General features: G+C 38.3%; 1 protein-coding gene across 3 annotated transcripts in view; it reads right to left on the bottom strand.

Annotated features, from left to right (window-relative positions):
• Positions 1 to 15,191, bottom strand: part of CDKAL1 (CDK5 regulatory subunit associated protein 1 like 1) — a 704,387-nt gene that overhangs the window by 118,404 nt on the left and 570,792 nt on the right. For all 3 annotated transcript variants that reach the window (XM_003823187.6, XM_034961532.3, XM_034961530.3), the window contains exon 13: positions 5,086 to 5,148. In XM_003823187.6, the coding sequence (XP_003823235.1) occupies positions 5,086 to 5,148 (63 nt within the window). The remainder of the gene's footprint in view (positions 1 to 5,085; positions 5,149 to 15,191) is intronic.

The following is a 15,191-nucleotide window of genomic DNA, read 5'->3' as shown; positions in this document are numbered from 1 at the left end:
CTGGATGACAAGAGTGAAACTCCATCTCAAAACAAAAACAAAAAAACCAAAAAACCCCATTTTTTGTAGAGATGGGTTCTTGCTATGTGCCCAGGCCGGTCTCAAACTCCTGGCCTCAAGTGGTCCTACTGCCTCGGCCTCCCAAAGTGCTGAGATTATAGGCATAAGCCACCATGTTTAGCCTATTATTTCTTTTATTCAACCACTCTCTGTAGTAATACTTTATTTACCCTACCTTATTAAGCAGCAGCAGTTCCTGAGACTTTTCAAGGTAAGTAAAAGTTATTTCTAAAATACCAAAGTTTCTAAAAATTCTATTTTAAAACAAAATATCTGTTTCAGAATGTAAACTGATCCCAATTATTTTACCCTAAGGCTACTGAAATATATAGGGATATCTGGGTATTTGGGTCCAAATTAAGTGGTCTTGGGCAGCTGCACTTTCGGAGTTCCTCTGTTAATGACTTACAGTTTTTATGGCCTGTCCTTGCTTTCATTTAGGATGCTGTCACTTCTTACTAGAGCTCTGACTTTCTGAAGCAATAACTACCCTCTTTTACCTGCTATTAGTGTTGACTGTGTTTTGGGAAACCAGGCATCAGTTTGAATTGATTTGTTTTAAAAAAAAGATTGAACTGTTTGTGGATGAGGGACTGAAGAAGTAATGAGGTGGGTGAGGAGAATTACACAATAATTTTAACAATCTGGGCCCAAACAGGCTTTTTTAGAGGTTCTGAGCTGTTTTAAAAAGGTGAGATTGCTGCACAAAAGATGCTCTGGTTGAGTAAAGCACTAATGTTAGTTTTCTTTCTACTCATAGGCTAACTTATCAAGTGCATAAATACATACATGTTTAATGACATATATGAATTTGCTTCTAGTTCAGTTGATACATGCATATATATGTAGAAAAGTAATTAAATAATGACAGTTATCGAAAGAAAAAGAAAAGCCCAGTTCACCAACACAGGAGCTAGATGACAATGTTTCTTCTCAAGTGTGTCCACTGACATGTATATGCAGAAAAATTATTAATATAACAAGCCACTAAAAGAAAGCAAGAAGCCCACTTCACAAAATACAGAAAAATAGTGACTACCTGTTAAAGACTCACTTTTAGTGGTGGAGTGTGCACTAATTCATGCAGATTAACTGTGTTTGCAGATGTTAAAAACCACTGTAGATGTAAATAGAACTTTTTCCTTCCAAGCATTTCAATTTTTTAGAATAACTTTTCACAATAGCAGATTATAAACGTGTGTTTGGCTAATAAACCTAGATTTCCCCCTAAACACATAATTCTGATAAAATCTAACAAAAAAGAAAGAGAGAAAGAAACAGGAAAACATTTTTATGTGCAGAGAAATGTCTTCTTCAGGCCAAGGACAAACAGCACATGCTAATTTGCATGGTTTTAATAAAAGTGTTCTAATTATAGCCTACTCTAACTTACCCGTGATTTATCAAAAGAAAAAAAAAAATCAACTCCAGGTTGGACTTTTTGTGACCTGGAAGCTCTCTGGCCCTGTAACCCTTCTTGGTACTTAGTATGGTGTGTTTCAGAAACTATAATACAAGTTATGTTCATTACCTGTTTATTAAAATGACAAAGGAAATAACATAATGCATAAAATATAACCAGATTATCTGCTACTTTGGATTACCTTTACTAATGTTCTCTTTTAGAAGGACAGATAAATGGGAATTAACTTCTGTCAAGCCCTTTTGTATGAGTCTTTATTTATTATAAGAATTCCTGAAAACAATTTAAGAAATGGACATGCAACCAGAGGCAACAAACAAAAATGAAATTCTTCTAGTCTCAAGCAACATTTCTTAGTGCAAGAAATAAAGTATTTTCTAAGCCTTATTCTGGGTACACATTTTGCTCTGAGCTTTATTTGCTTTTTGCAACAGCATTTAAGAGAAAACCAACTGACCATTTACAACCTAAACAATGGCTTTGGGGTATGATTAAGAAATGCACCTGGGCTCACTCAAACAACACGTTTGTTTAACCTGGTGACTTTCCTGTGTCTGGGGTCAGGCAGGAGCAATCTTGGTTGGGGGAAGGAAAGAAGAGCAAATACAACTGACTCACTGAGAACAAAATGGTTGCACTAACTACCCTTTGTAATTACAACTGTTTTAACAGTTTCTAGTAGGCAAAGCTGTCATTTAAGTGACCCACTATAATTTGGGATGAAACCCCAGGAAATTATGCCAACTTTAGAAGAGGAGTTGCATTTCTGAGTTTACTCAGCATGATGAATCCACTAAAATGCTGACTGTTCTTTTTTTGGCATAAACTTACGTCAAGGGGAAAATGAACATTAAAATGAATATAGCTAGAGAGGCAAACTGTCACAACATTCACTCCCAGGAGCAGACCATAGTTTATTTTACTTTTTGTATCTTTCTATTATGAAACATTTCAATCATATAGAAAAATGCAGAATAAAATAATGAACACCCCCCAAACATCATTTAGTTTTGATAATCACCAACACGTGGGCAATCTTATTTTATTGTACCCTATCCATTCCGCTCTTTGAAATTATTTTTTTAAAAAATGTTCTTTTAGAGACGGGGTCTTGCTCTGTTGCCCAGGCTGAAGTAAAGTGGTGCAGTCATAGCTCACTGTAACTTGAAATCCGGGGCTCAAGTGATCCTCCTGCCTAAACCTGTCCCCGGTAGCTAGGACTACAGGTGTGCAATACCATGCCTGGCTAATTTTTAATTTTTTTTTTTAAATAGAGACAGAGTTTCACAATGTTGCTCAGGCTGGTCTCAAACTCCTGCGCTCAAGTGATCCTCCAGCTTCAGACTCCTAGAGTGCTGGGATTACCGGCATAAGCCAATACACCAGCCTGCATTAAAGCAAACCCCAAACAACTGATGTTGTATTTCGTAAAAGCTTTCACTGACAATATATGTATATATTTTCATAAGGATCACGCCAGAAATCTCACTGAGCATGAGATGTCTAAACCAACTTTAACCACATCTTGTAAAACACTTTACACTAAAACCTATCTGCCTAGAAAACCAATTTGCTTGAATATAAGTGGGTAATTAAAATGACAAAATAACTTTAAACACAACCCTCTATTAATTTATGGGGGGAAAATAGCAACATTCTCAGATTGGGAAAATAGTGCATGTTACTTTATCCCTATGGTTCTAGTCTTTGTGGACATTCCAATCAGTGAGAGACAATATTAAAAGTAACATGGATAGATTTGCCTGGATGGAACTCAGAAAAGTAGGTAAAGGCTACTAAGGGGGCCGGGAGCTGCCTGGAATAAAACTTTTCCATTTTCCTTCACTACTGTACATCCAGAATAAAACAGAATGCCAACAGACCAAAACTTAGGAGCTTCAAAAGGCACTCATCAAGCAGTCTAGCTATTTACAATAATTTATTACCAATCTTAAAGATCAAAAGGAACTCCATCAAGCATTTAGATTCAATTCCTCACTGCCTGATGACTAAGTTGTAGAGGAATGAAGGGAAGCCAAAATAATCTGAGGTGACTTTGATACAGTGCCACAAAGGATATGAGGAGGAAGCCGGTAGAAGCTGCAAATGGCTAGGTTCCATTAAGAGTTCTAATAAAAGAAGAATGGAATTTCCCTTAACTGCGAATTTAAAAATGTTACAAGTGGGAGAAATTTAGACAAGCCAGGCAAAACCTCTGATTTGCCATCGCCTTTTTTGTTGTTGTTGTTAAATGTTAACTTTAGCCACTGCTGCACTTATGTTCATTAAGTGGCTTCATCTAAAAAAAAAATGCAACGTTACCTTCAGAAATCTGGCCAATCTCATTCCTTTTGCTGTTGTATTACTTATCAGCCTGCTCCTTCTGTCTGCATTGTCAGACCCTATTGGCTCTCTCAATCTCTTTCAAACAAATTGCTGCATTCTGCAATGTGATTGATTTAGCTTGAAAAATGTAACTTGGAATGATATAAGTTTTAGTATTACATATCACCATGGTCACATGAAGCATAAACATCTCTTTTGCGAGTTTTTGGTGCTTAAGTCAATTGGTCACTATAGAAACACTAGAAGCTAGTGTTTCAAATTCTTTCAACTTCTATGAACTGGCACAATTTTTCCCTCCTGAATCCAGACATCTCTGTATTTTCAACCGAGGAAAGTAGTTTTCACACTACTTATTTTGGCTAGTTAAAAAATCCCTACCACATGTCTCCCTGTAAATTCATAGATAAAGATTTAAGTTTATATTAGCATTTCAACTGTGCAAATTTTTTGTTTGCTTCTGAAATCACCTCGAATTAACAGATTTACTGGAATCCTACATGGTTTAGAAGTTTCGCACAAGTCTCAGAAACCTTGTAATCTATTTCCCCATGAAGATGTGGAGTTAAGCATTTTCTTAAAAATGGCTACATATTTTTTCTTTTTAAAAGAGTGCTTACCTTTTACAAATATATTGTAAAATACTTACAAGTGAAAAGATGTCTAGGAATTTTTCAGACATGAGGGATGGAGAATGTAGGGTATAAATGAAACAGACTGACTATGAATCTATGAAGCTGTGGGATGGGTACATGTGGGTCGTCACGTTATTTGGTCATTTTCTGTGTAGCAAAGCTCCAGGCAGTAGATATTTCAGACATGATGCTATGTACTAATTTTTATTAGGATTTTCATTTAGAAAAATAACTTTCTATCAGGAGGAATGAAGAATCAAGTTTTGCAGTCAGCATTTCAATTATCTTTACCAATCCAAAACCCAAGTTCCTCCAGTACAGTGTTTGGAAAGAAAAAACAAAAACCAACCAACCAAAATACACCCCCAAATGTGTCTTTTCACTGTCTTTGAGATTTCAGTGCCAATATGTAACTAGATTTCAATGTGAATAAAATATAATTATTATAGTTCAGAAATATAACATTGCTGTTTTCTTTAAAAGGGATAAAGAGCTAAAAAATTTAAATTGAAATATAAATATAATTGGTAAGTGTATTTCAGAATCACCATATGTTGGTGAAAATTGTACTATACATTCGGAAAGACTTTAATACTTAATATGCTATTAACATGCTTCTCTTACCTTGTGATCATATGGACTGTAAGAATGAAACACCCGAGAAAGATCTTTTGTCCTTTGCTTTTTCTGTGAAAAAAAAAAAACAAAAAACCAACATACAAACAATTGAGTTGACAGCCGATAAAAAATATACATGTGTGTATATATCTCTACATACATAAAGTTTTTTTTTTTTTTTTTTTAAGAGATTCTTCCTTTGTGGAGGCTGAGAAGACACAAGGATGCAACTAAAAACCAAAGTCACTTTATGGTTATGTGGGTCATTATCACAGAGCAACCAGGTGACCTCTTCCTAGAAGATTTCATAACTAAAACACTAATCATCATCAAAAACTGTATTTGAAAATACATAACAGACTAAAATGAAGAAAACACTGAAAACGAAAGAAAATTTAATACACAGGGCACTTCCAATTTCATTGTAATACCAACTGCTGTTACTCAGAATTGGGCACAGACATGCATTCATTTAAACGATACACCTCCTTCAGGCTTCCTGATTACGGCTTGGGTCTGTCTGCTGGAGCTTGCAGCTATGAGGATACCTTTATTGTGTCACTGCTATATAGCCTAGGTACCTTGCATGGTGTTTTACACACAGTAGGCACTCAATAAATACTGGCTAAGTTAATGAATAAATGAATGTATGAGTTATACAGGCATATAACTCTTAATATCTGTAATGATGACACATAAGCCTCATAGATTAGTTATGAAGAGAAGGCTCTTTTGGCCGAGCATGGTGGCTTATGCTTGTAATCCCAGCATTTTGGGAGGCCGAGGCAGGTATATCACTTGAGGCCAGGAGTTCGAGACCAGCTTGGCCAAAATGGAGAAACCCAGTCTCTACTAAAAATACAAAAAAAAATTAGCTGGGTGTGGTGGTGGACACCTGTAATCTGAGCTACTCAGGAAGCTGAGGCAGGAGAATTACTTGAACCTGGGAGGCAGAGGTTGCAGTGAGCCAAGATTGTACCACTGCACTCCAGCCTGGGCAACAGAGGGAGACTCCATTTCAATAAACAAAACAAAACAAAAGAAAGAAAGAAAAAAGAAAGAGAAGGCTCTTTTCATTTCTAATGACGTGTTCTTGAGCTGTACCCAGGCATTACATGAGTCCCCTCTCCATCCCCTGCTCCTTAGTGTATCTGTGACAAGCAAGTATGAGGTTCTCTTATTACAGCCAACTAGTTAATATAAAAGTGGCTTTTTTGGCCGGGCGCGGTGGCTCACGCCTGTAATCCCAGCACTTGGGAGGCCAAGGTGGGCGGATCACAAGGTCAGGAGATCGAGACCATCCTGGCTAACGCGGTAAAACCCTGTCTCTACTAAAAACACAAAAAATTAGCCGGGCACGGTGGCGGGTGCCTGTAGTCCCAGCTACTCGGGAGGCTGAGGCAGGAGAATGGCATGAACCCGGGAGGCGGAGCTTGCAGTGAGCCGAGATAGTGCCACTGCACTCCAGCTCCAGCCTGGGCGAAAAAGCGAGACTCCATCTCAAAAAAAAAAAAAAAAAGTGGCTTTCTCCTCATCCACTGTGATCCCTGCCCCATAACCACCATAAGCAATTTGTGTATAGGTCCAAATCTTCTATGCACACCCACAAACACACACATTGATTACTACTTTCAAAGAAAAGAGGTCATTCTATGTACAGCTGTCCCTTAGTACTCCCCGTAGATACCAAAATCCGCTGATGCTCAAGTTCCTTATGTCAAATAGTGCAGAATTCGCATATAACCTATACACAAACTCCCGTATGCTTTAAGTCATCTCCAGATTTCTTAGAATATCTAATACAATATAAATACTATGTAAATAGTTGTTACACTGTATTTTTATGTGTATTATTTTAAATTGTACTCTTGTTATTATTACTTAGGGACACGATCTCACCCTGTGGCCCAGGCTGCAGTACAGTGGCACAATCATCGCTCACTGCAGCCTTGGGCTCCTGGGCCCAAGTGATCCTTTTGCCTCAGCCTCCTAGCTGGGATTATAGGCATGAGACACCAAGCCTAGCTGTTATTTTTTATTTTTCTAAATATTTTTGATGCCCTGTTTGTTGAATCTGCAGATGTAGAACTTGCAGTTATGGAAGGAAGACTATATATTGTTCGGAAATTTACTTTTTCCACTACACAATTTGTCCTCGCAAAACTTCCTTGGTTGTACATACAGATCAGCAATTCCCTAAAGGGAGTTTTTCAAAGTTTTTGACATCTGAAAACTTTACAAATGCAAACTTTTCTGTAATTCATTTCAATTTTTTAATATAATCATATTCTTTGCACAAACATCTTTGCCAGCCTGAGTGTATTTAAAAATAATAAATTATGGAAGTCCAGTTTCAGGATCAGACAGTACACACATTTATTACCTTAACAGGTAAAGTCAAACTGCCTCCTCCTCACAAATATTGCATCAATTTGTCCCCTCAGCAAGAGTGAATGAGAGAAGGGATCTCAGCTTAAGTTGGTAATTCTTAAGGATTTCTCTCTTCTATTTAAAGGTTAGAATGTTTCTAAATTTACAGAGGTAATCAATGTTTTTAGAACAGATACTGAACATTTTCCCAGCTGGCAATAATATAATTTATTTCTTGTCCATCATAGGTTAGCCCACGACCACATCTTAAAATTCTGTGACACAGGTGGTCTGTTTGTCCCTAACACTGCCCCTGCCTTGCTTCTGTTTCTATTCTGACGTTATTCCAACTGCCAGGAGACTGCTTCTGTCTTCACTTGTGATGAATCCTTGACTGGTATCCCGTGCTCTAGGGAAGTATCTTCTACCTCCTCCAGTGTCCTCAAGGACACAGCTATCATACCTCCCCAATGCCGCAGACCCCCGCCTAGCTCTACATAATCTTCTGCATCTCCTTAGGTAAGCAGTTGGACCTGATATTAATAAGGACCTTGTAAATAAAATCATTTGCACACACTCATAGTTTCCTTGTAGATCAGTTTCCCTATTTCAGAGCTGTCTTTGAAGTCACAATTCCAGTGGCAGTCCTTCAAATCACTTGGCCTTGTTGCTACCTTCTGACACCCACTGAAAAATCCTCTCTCCTACAGATCAGCCAAAATTCCTGCCTCCTCTCTCCACCTCTGAGCAGTGCTTCTGACCATCAAATTCTAAAGTAATTTAACACTCCCTTCCCCTGGAGAGCAAAGATATATCAGTAAGATGATTGGAAACAGTTCCTGTGGCTAATGAAATGTTAGCTCTTGGAATCTGCTTTGAACAGGTCATTTGCCCATCAAAATTTCATTAGCTTATAATTTTTTCTTTTCTTCCCATACACCCACTTATTCGGTGAAACAGTTCTTGGCTTATACTTCAATCAGAAGAAAAATGACGGATACTAACACTTCCTTTGTTAGGAGTCTTGATATAAAACACTGGGGAAAATATTTTTAGAAAGGAAATTATGCTAGATAAAATAAAATAGGTAGCATATCAGTATTAAACTTAGGAGATGCCCCAAGAACTGAGGCTTATCAGAAATGGCTGAGCGACCAGCTTGCATTAGCAGGTGGAAAAGGAATATTCAGAAGTTGTTTTGTGTGACTTAATGTAGGTTTTGATTTTACTTTGATAGCTAACACTTATATGTGCTTTTTATCCTAATTATCTCGATTTTGGGAAAGAAATGGAGTATAACTAAGTAACACTATTCATATTAGCCCCAAAGAACCAGTAAAGAAACAATGCCTTTTCTGACAACAAATTTATTATATACAAATACTGTGAAGTCTTGGCGTATTGAAGGTTATAGGTATCTGCCCAGTTAACTGAAAACCACTGCTATTCTTCCCTCTGAGATCAGTCACACAATCCAGTGGAGTATCTTCTGGAATCCAGAGCAGGGGTTGGCAAACTATGGCCCCATAGCCAATCTGACCCACTGCCTGTTTTTTTTTTTTAAATAAAGTTTTATTGAAATACAGCCACAAATCCTAAAGTATTTACTATCTGGCCCTTTATAGAGAAAGGTAACCACCCCGATCTAGAAACTCTATCCCTGACGATGTCTACTTCCGGCAGTAGTCCCTTAACTCCAAACCACATGAACAACTAACTATCCTGCAAAATTCCTGGCTACTTCTATTTGCTCAATGGACAGTTCCAAGAGCCAATCATAACCTATATACTGAAACATTGGGATGAACGTACCAAGCATAATAACAATTAGCTGTCTTGTTTTCAGGATATTTCCTCAGTGCTTCTATGTACAGGCAAAAAATATTTCAAGTGGCTTTCTAGAGCATGCTGAAATAGATATGGGGCTTTCAGAGCCGTCTGTATTCACACTGTAACTGCTGATGACAGAAGCTCTGAGAAGAAATCCTTTACTAAGTTCTAGCACTAAAGCCAAGTAAGTTTTTATACAAGTAACTAAAACACGGCCATTATTACTAGCGAGCCAGTTTCTCCTATGTAGGCAATGTTAAGAGAACTACTCTACAAAACCTGTCAAGCCTTGCTATCAGCAGTTTTAACTGAAACGAAAAGCTGAGCCAAAAATGGAATAATTAGGTATTTTCCTATTGCATCATAGCGTATGTCTAAATTACCTCCCAGTTTTTAGCCTGTTAAAACAAACATCTCAGTCATGCAACCACCTGTTAGCTCTCCAAGCATTTAAAAAGTAAACATGTTAAACAAGTTGTGTGATGGACTTGTAACAAGGGTGGCCAGAGTACAGTGAGTATGGCAGATATTTTTCCCCAAATTGTGCAAGGTACCTTCAAGTTACCTTCATCATTAATCCCAAAGTACAGGCCACAGAGATGAGAGGATATTTAAAAGTAATTACATGCTGCGTCCTGCATTCTATGCGGGCTGCCGTAGGTTTAAAAAATGAGGCAGTATGCATGTTTGGTAAAACTTCTAGATTCCCGAGAAGCTGAACCTCTGTAATCTTCATCTTACAGGCACTTCATAAATTGCTTTTATATTCCACTCTCCAAGGACAGAAAACACTGATGACCTTTTTTTTTTTCTTATGCTCAAGTTTAAACTCCTTTTCAGACAAAACCAAACGAAACTAAAGACCCCAAGAGAGTATTTTTAACAGTTCAGGTTTCCAGACAATGTAATCATTCCAATTTTTATCAAAGATATGCAACAGAGCTCAGTTCTGAAAGAGGCCCCGCATGTAATAACAGCTTGTATTCTGAATGTGAGGTTATACAACCAATCAAATTTTAGCAGCATCCACGAACTTAATTTCTTTTGGTTCCCCAAGCCAATTCAATCCTTTCTGTACCCATTCTCTCAGTTGTTGATTAAAGTTTTCCCAAATAAAATGGTGTTATAAGGAAAAGCTATAATAAGACTATGGACTTCATTTCTACATATGGATTCTTAAAAATGATAAAGCCTACAAGTTTTCAGAGGGTTTGATATGTTTAAGGTATACTACAATACAATTTAAATGTTCTGCAAGCCTTCATCATACTTCGTGGTAAGAAGCCAAAAGAGCGGGTTTGCATTTCAGCATGCTGCATTTTTCCTGCTCCCTTTCTGGTAGAGAGCCTAAGTAGTTAGCCTGTCAACTGGCAGGAAGCAGAAAGGTAGGAGGAAAAGATAAGGAGCCAAGGCAACTCACGAACTGGACAATCAGGTTCAGAATAGAGTCACGCAGGAGTGCCTGAGGCAAAAATGCAATGGTGGTCTAATGGGGACCAAGAGTTATGCCCAAAAAAAATTCCAAAAGAGACTGGAGTGCAACTCCAGGTAATACATGCTAGGGCTCCAGGACTGGTTTACACGACAGAAACAGACACTCAGTAGAAGTTAGAAAACTACATCCTAAGGCAAAAGGGCCGAAAGAGCCAAGAGGTGCAAGATGAAAACAACAAATGACTGAGAGTCAAGGGGTCGTTGGTGAAGAACTAGTCAGGAACTGGGAGAGTCACGCAGAGAACAAGGGCTAAGATGCAATAAGGGACACTGAAGTCAGGGATAGGAAATGAAGAAGCCAGTAAACACTGAGTAAGTGAAGGTGTTAACTACCAAGGATGTGGACTGACGCTAAGGCAGGTCTGATGTTTACCTTGGGAACTTCCTGCGGGGGTGGGTTCCAAAATGAGGGTGTAGGCAACGCTAGGCCCATTAAATTCAGTCAGCAATGTGACAGCATTTGGTTGAAGAAGGAGAATGTTATTTCTGATGGGAGAGTTCAGTGTTTGATAAAAGCACGGTAAAAGAACTGACTCCATAGATAGATTATGCTTTTATAGACTATAAGGAAGTAGACTGAATATAGGTACATGGAGACAGAGAGAAAGGGGAGTCCTAGTTGGGCTGAAGAAAGGCTAAATGATTAGAACACATAATGCAAAAAATACAGTGACGAATGATCAAATTTGTGCTTCAGAAAGGGCTTCCTAATGGTGTTAAAGATAAAGCCCAAGTGGGACAAAGGCAAGAAGCCAAAGACAGTATGAGAAGCTGTTGCAAAATCACTCAGAAAAAAAATAACACCTTAAATTAAGCTAGGGGCAAGGGGAGAAGGTGGGACAGATCTGATTAACAGCTGGGAGGTAGGATAGACAGCTCTTGGTAACTGATTAGATAGGAGTACAGAGAGGGAAGAGCTGAAGAGGACTCCCAGGCTGCTGGCACAGATAACCAAACAGGAGAAGTACCCTTCACTGACAGAAGAATCTAGACTGAGACTGGTTTTGGAGACTGGGGGAAAAAAGGATAATTCAGTTCTGAATATAGGGAATTTGAGGAAGATGTGAGACATTTGGAGAGAAATTAAGAAGGAATTTACATGTAAAGGACTTAGGAGTCATGAGCATATTGGTGTAATTTAAAGCAGGACAGGGATGGGATCACACAGGGAGAATGTAGAGTGAGGGAGGCAAGAAGATAAGAAGATTGAGGTTAAAATCCTAGCAAACAATAGCTGTTTGGTCTTGGGCCAGGTATCTGCTTTGTACCTCCTATATAAAATGAAGACGCTAGATTTGGCCACTGCTTCTCAATCCTTGTTGCAGGTTAGAACTATTATCGAATCTTTAAAATATACCAAAGCTTCAATCCTAATCCCCAGTGACTCTGACTTAATTGGTCTTCTGGGGCCTGGACAAAAGTGTATTATTTAAAAGCTCTCGGGTATTTCCAATGTGTGGCCAAAGATGAGAAACACTAGTCAAGACGATCCCAAAGGTCTCTTCCAACTATTAGCCTCTATGATTCTGGATCGGTTCCCTACTGTCTTTCAGCTACTGCCATTCTGTGTTCTCAATTCTATCAGTCATTTTAATCTCTGTATTATGCCTGCAGCTTTGCCTTATTTCTTGACCTCTTCCTTTCCATAAAAGAATGGACTCTCTATGCAAGAATTCCTCTGGGGCACAGTAAGGCTGTGGCTGCAGCACAACCTGCTGCTGTATATTTAGTCCCCTACCTGGTAAGTGCTTCTGAAAAATAAATGGAGAGCTAACTTAATACACTGGACTCTTTACTGTGTTATCAATGTGTAAAGCATCAGAAGCTTAATTAAAAGTACTTGACAATATCAGCGCTGAATCACAATCTCACTTTATATTATACATATTTTGATAGTGTCCCTAAGATGATAATACTCATTTAAGATCAATGAGAAGAAGGGAAAAAAAGTCCCTGGAATTTAAACCATGAACCTCAAGTTTTAGAAAACAATTATAACATCAATGATGTGAAATACAGTTAGTGATAAAAAAAAAAATACCCCAAAATACACGGGGAAACAGGCAAACTCTTCAAAATCTCAAATGCTTTTCCTTCATAAGGCACATATAATACTTCCTTATTCTTTTGTGAGAAATTATTGTGAGGGTGGCAGGGAAAACAAAGAAAAAGAAGGCTGTGGCTCTATTCCATATATTTTTTCACCCCTTACTCTCTAGTTAGGTCTGCAAAATAACTAAGATGACCATAAATGCTTTTGACTGTTGTCTTGAATTTCTTTCTCTCCATCCATTTACAGCAGATTCAAGGAAAGTTATCAGGGTCTTCAGTTTCTCACATATCCAAGTGCTGGAGGCAAAGAGTAAGCATTTCTTAGAGGACACCAAAACAGCAGACTTCTCTAAGAGTGGAAGTTAGAAAATAGGTAAGTGAATTTGTTCACCCAACCGTAATGATATTCAAATAAAATAACCAAGCAAATGTGGAAATGTACAGCTGATTTTAAATCACAGTAGATATCAGTGGGAAATACTTTTTTTTTTTTTCAGCCTTACGGTTTCTAAAATAACCTTAGAGGAAGGAAGTTGCAACCATCAGCCTCTCATTTTCACAGGGGACAGGGAGTGGGGGTGGTAGAGGAGCAGGCACCATTTATCCTGGCAGGTCTTTAACTAGGCAACAAATGCTGAAGAAAATGCAAATAGAAAATTCTGTGTTAATTCAGTGATGTGTGATAAAATGTAGGTTGCCATACCTTCTCCTATCAAGCTCACTTTATTTTCTAAAGAGAACATTTCTTTGCAAGGAAAGGTCATTATTTGGTAACAAAGGCAAGGCTACCACATAAGGAAGGCAAGAGACTTAACTAATTTGCAGTAATAAGTGTTGCCAAAATGATTAGCCTTTACTAGCAGTTAGGCCAGAAACAGCCTTACAACATAGGTCAAATCCCTGCAAAATAAAAAGACAAAGTCAAAGGGCACTAAGTACACCACATACCGCACAATGGTTCATTCAAACGTCCTTTGTATGACAACTTCTGGGTGCTCAAAAGTAGCCCATAAGAACACGAGTTGCTATAAATATCAACTCAATATCACTAACCTTCACTCTGCCCTTCTAACTGACCACAATAGTTAACTTTACCTCTTATCTGGATTATTATTGTTTTCTTTCCTGGACTACCTGTGTCCAATCTTCACCCTCGAAATCAATGGTTGGCAAAATATGACCTGTGGGCCAAATACTGCTGGCTGCCTTTTGTGTAGTCTGTGATTTGTTTGTACATTTAAAAATGGCTGGGGGAAAAAAAAAAAGCACAAGAATATTTGTGACATGTAAAAATTATATAAAATTCAAATTTATATATATAAAGTTTTATTGGAACACAGCCGTGCTCATTCCTTTATTAACATTGTCCACGGTTGCTTTTCTGCTATGATGGCAAAGTTGAATGGTTGCAGTAGAATGTATGGCCTATAAAGCTGAAAATATTTACTATGTGGCCCCTTTTTAGAGTTTACTAACCCTTGCTCTAAACCGTTGGTTTGCGATCCTGGCTGCAAATTGGAATCACCTGGGGATTTAAATAATACTGAGGTGTGGGTTCCAGTGCCAGATATTCTAATTGATACAGGGTGCAGCCCAGGAGTTGGGGTTTTAAAAATTTCTCCAGGTGATGAGAATGTGAAGCCACAGTTTAGAACCTTTGCTTAATCCCCCTTTACTGAGGCCAGAGTAAGCTTTATAATGCATGGTCAACTAATGGCACTCTTCTATTTAGGACTCCCTACTGCTCAGGGAATCAAATTTCGAGTACTGCATTAAAGCTTGTCCCACTTTTCCAGCTAACATCAAAGGCAGTGTCTTGTTCCTTAGAGAGCCTGCATTTTTCTGACTCTACATCTTGCTAATGCTACTCTCTCTGCCTGGAATGCCTCCGCCACCATCTCCATGTATTAAATTCCTTCCAAAGAGCCCTATTCAAAGATCACCTCTTCCATGCAGGATCCTCCCAAACAGAAAGAACCCACTCAACTATGTGCTTCCAGAGATCTCTTTACCACTTTCATGGTGAGTCAACTCCACCTTGAAGAAAGAAACCATGTCTTGGTCATCTGGATAGCATCCCTTCCTTCAGTAACACTTTATTCAAATGCCTTGCACATGGGTGATGGCCAAAAAAAAAAAAAAAAAAAAAAAAAGCTGTGTACCCGTCTAACCTCATAACATTTCAGTTTTACCTTCATTGAAACTTCTAGTTCTTCAAACTAACCATTCAGGTCACCTTTTCCCTCCAGGCTCTAAATTCATGACACAACACTTCAATCTATTTCTTGTCAGTAACCTGAACTTCCACATTGCTTTGTCCTTCATTCCCCCTACAATCTCCCACTCTCACCTTATATAGTTAAATC

This window comes from Pan paniscus, chromosome 5, assembly GCF_029289425.2.
Source record: "Pan paniscus chromosome 5, NHGRI_mPanPan1-v2.0_pri, whole genome shotgun sequence".
Lineage (NCBI taxonomy): Eukaryota > Metazoa > Chordata > Mammalia > Primates > Hominidae > Pan > Pan paniscus.
This window is presented reverse-complemented; position numbering and strand designations above follow the sequence as displayed.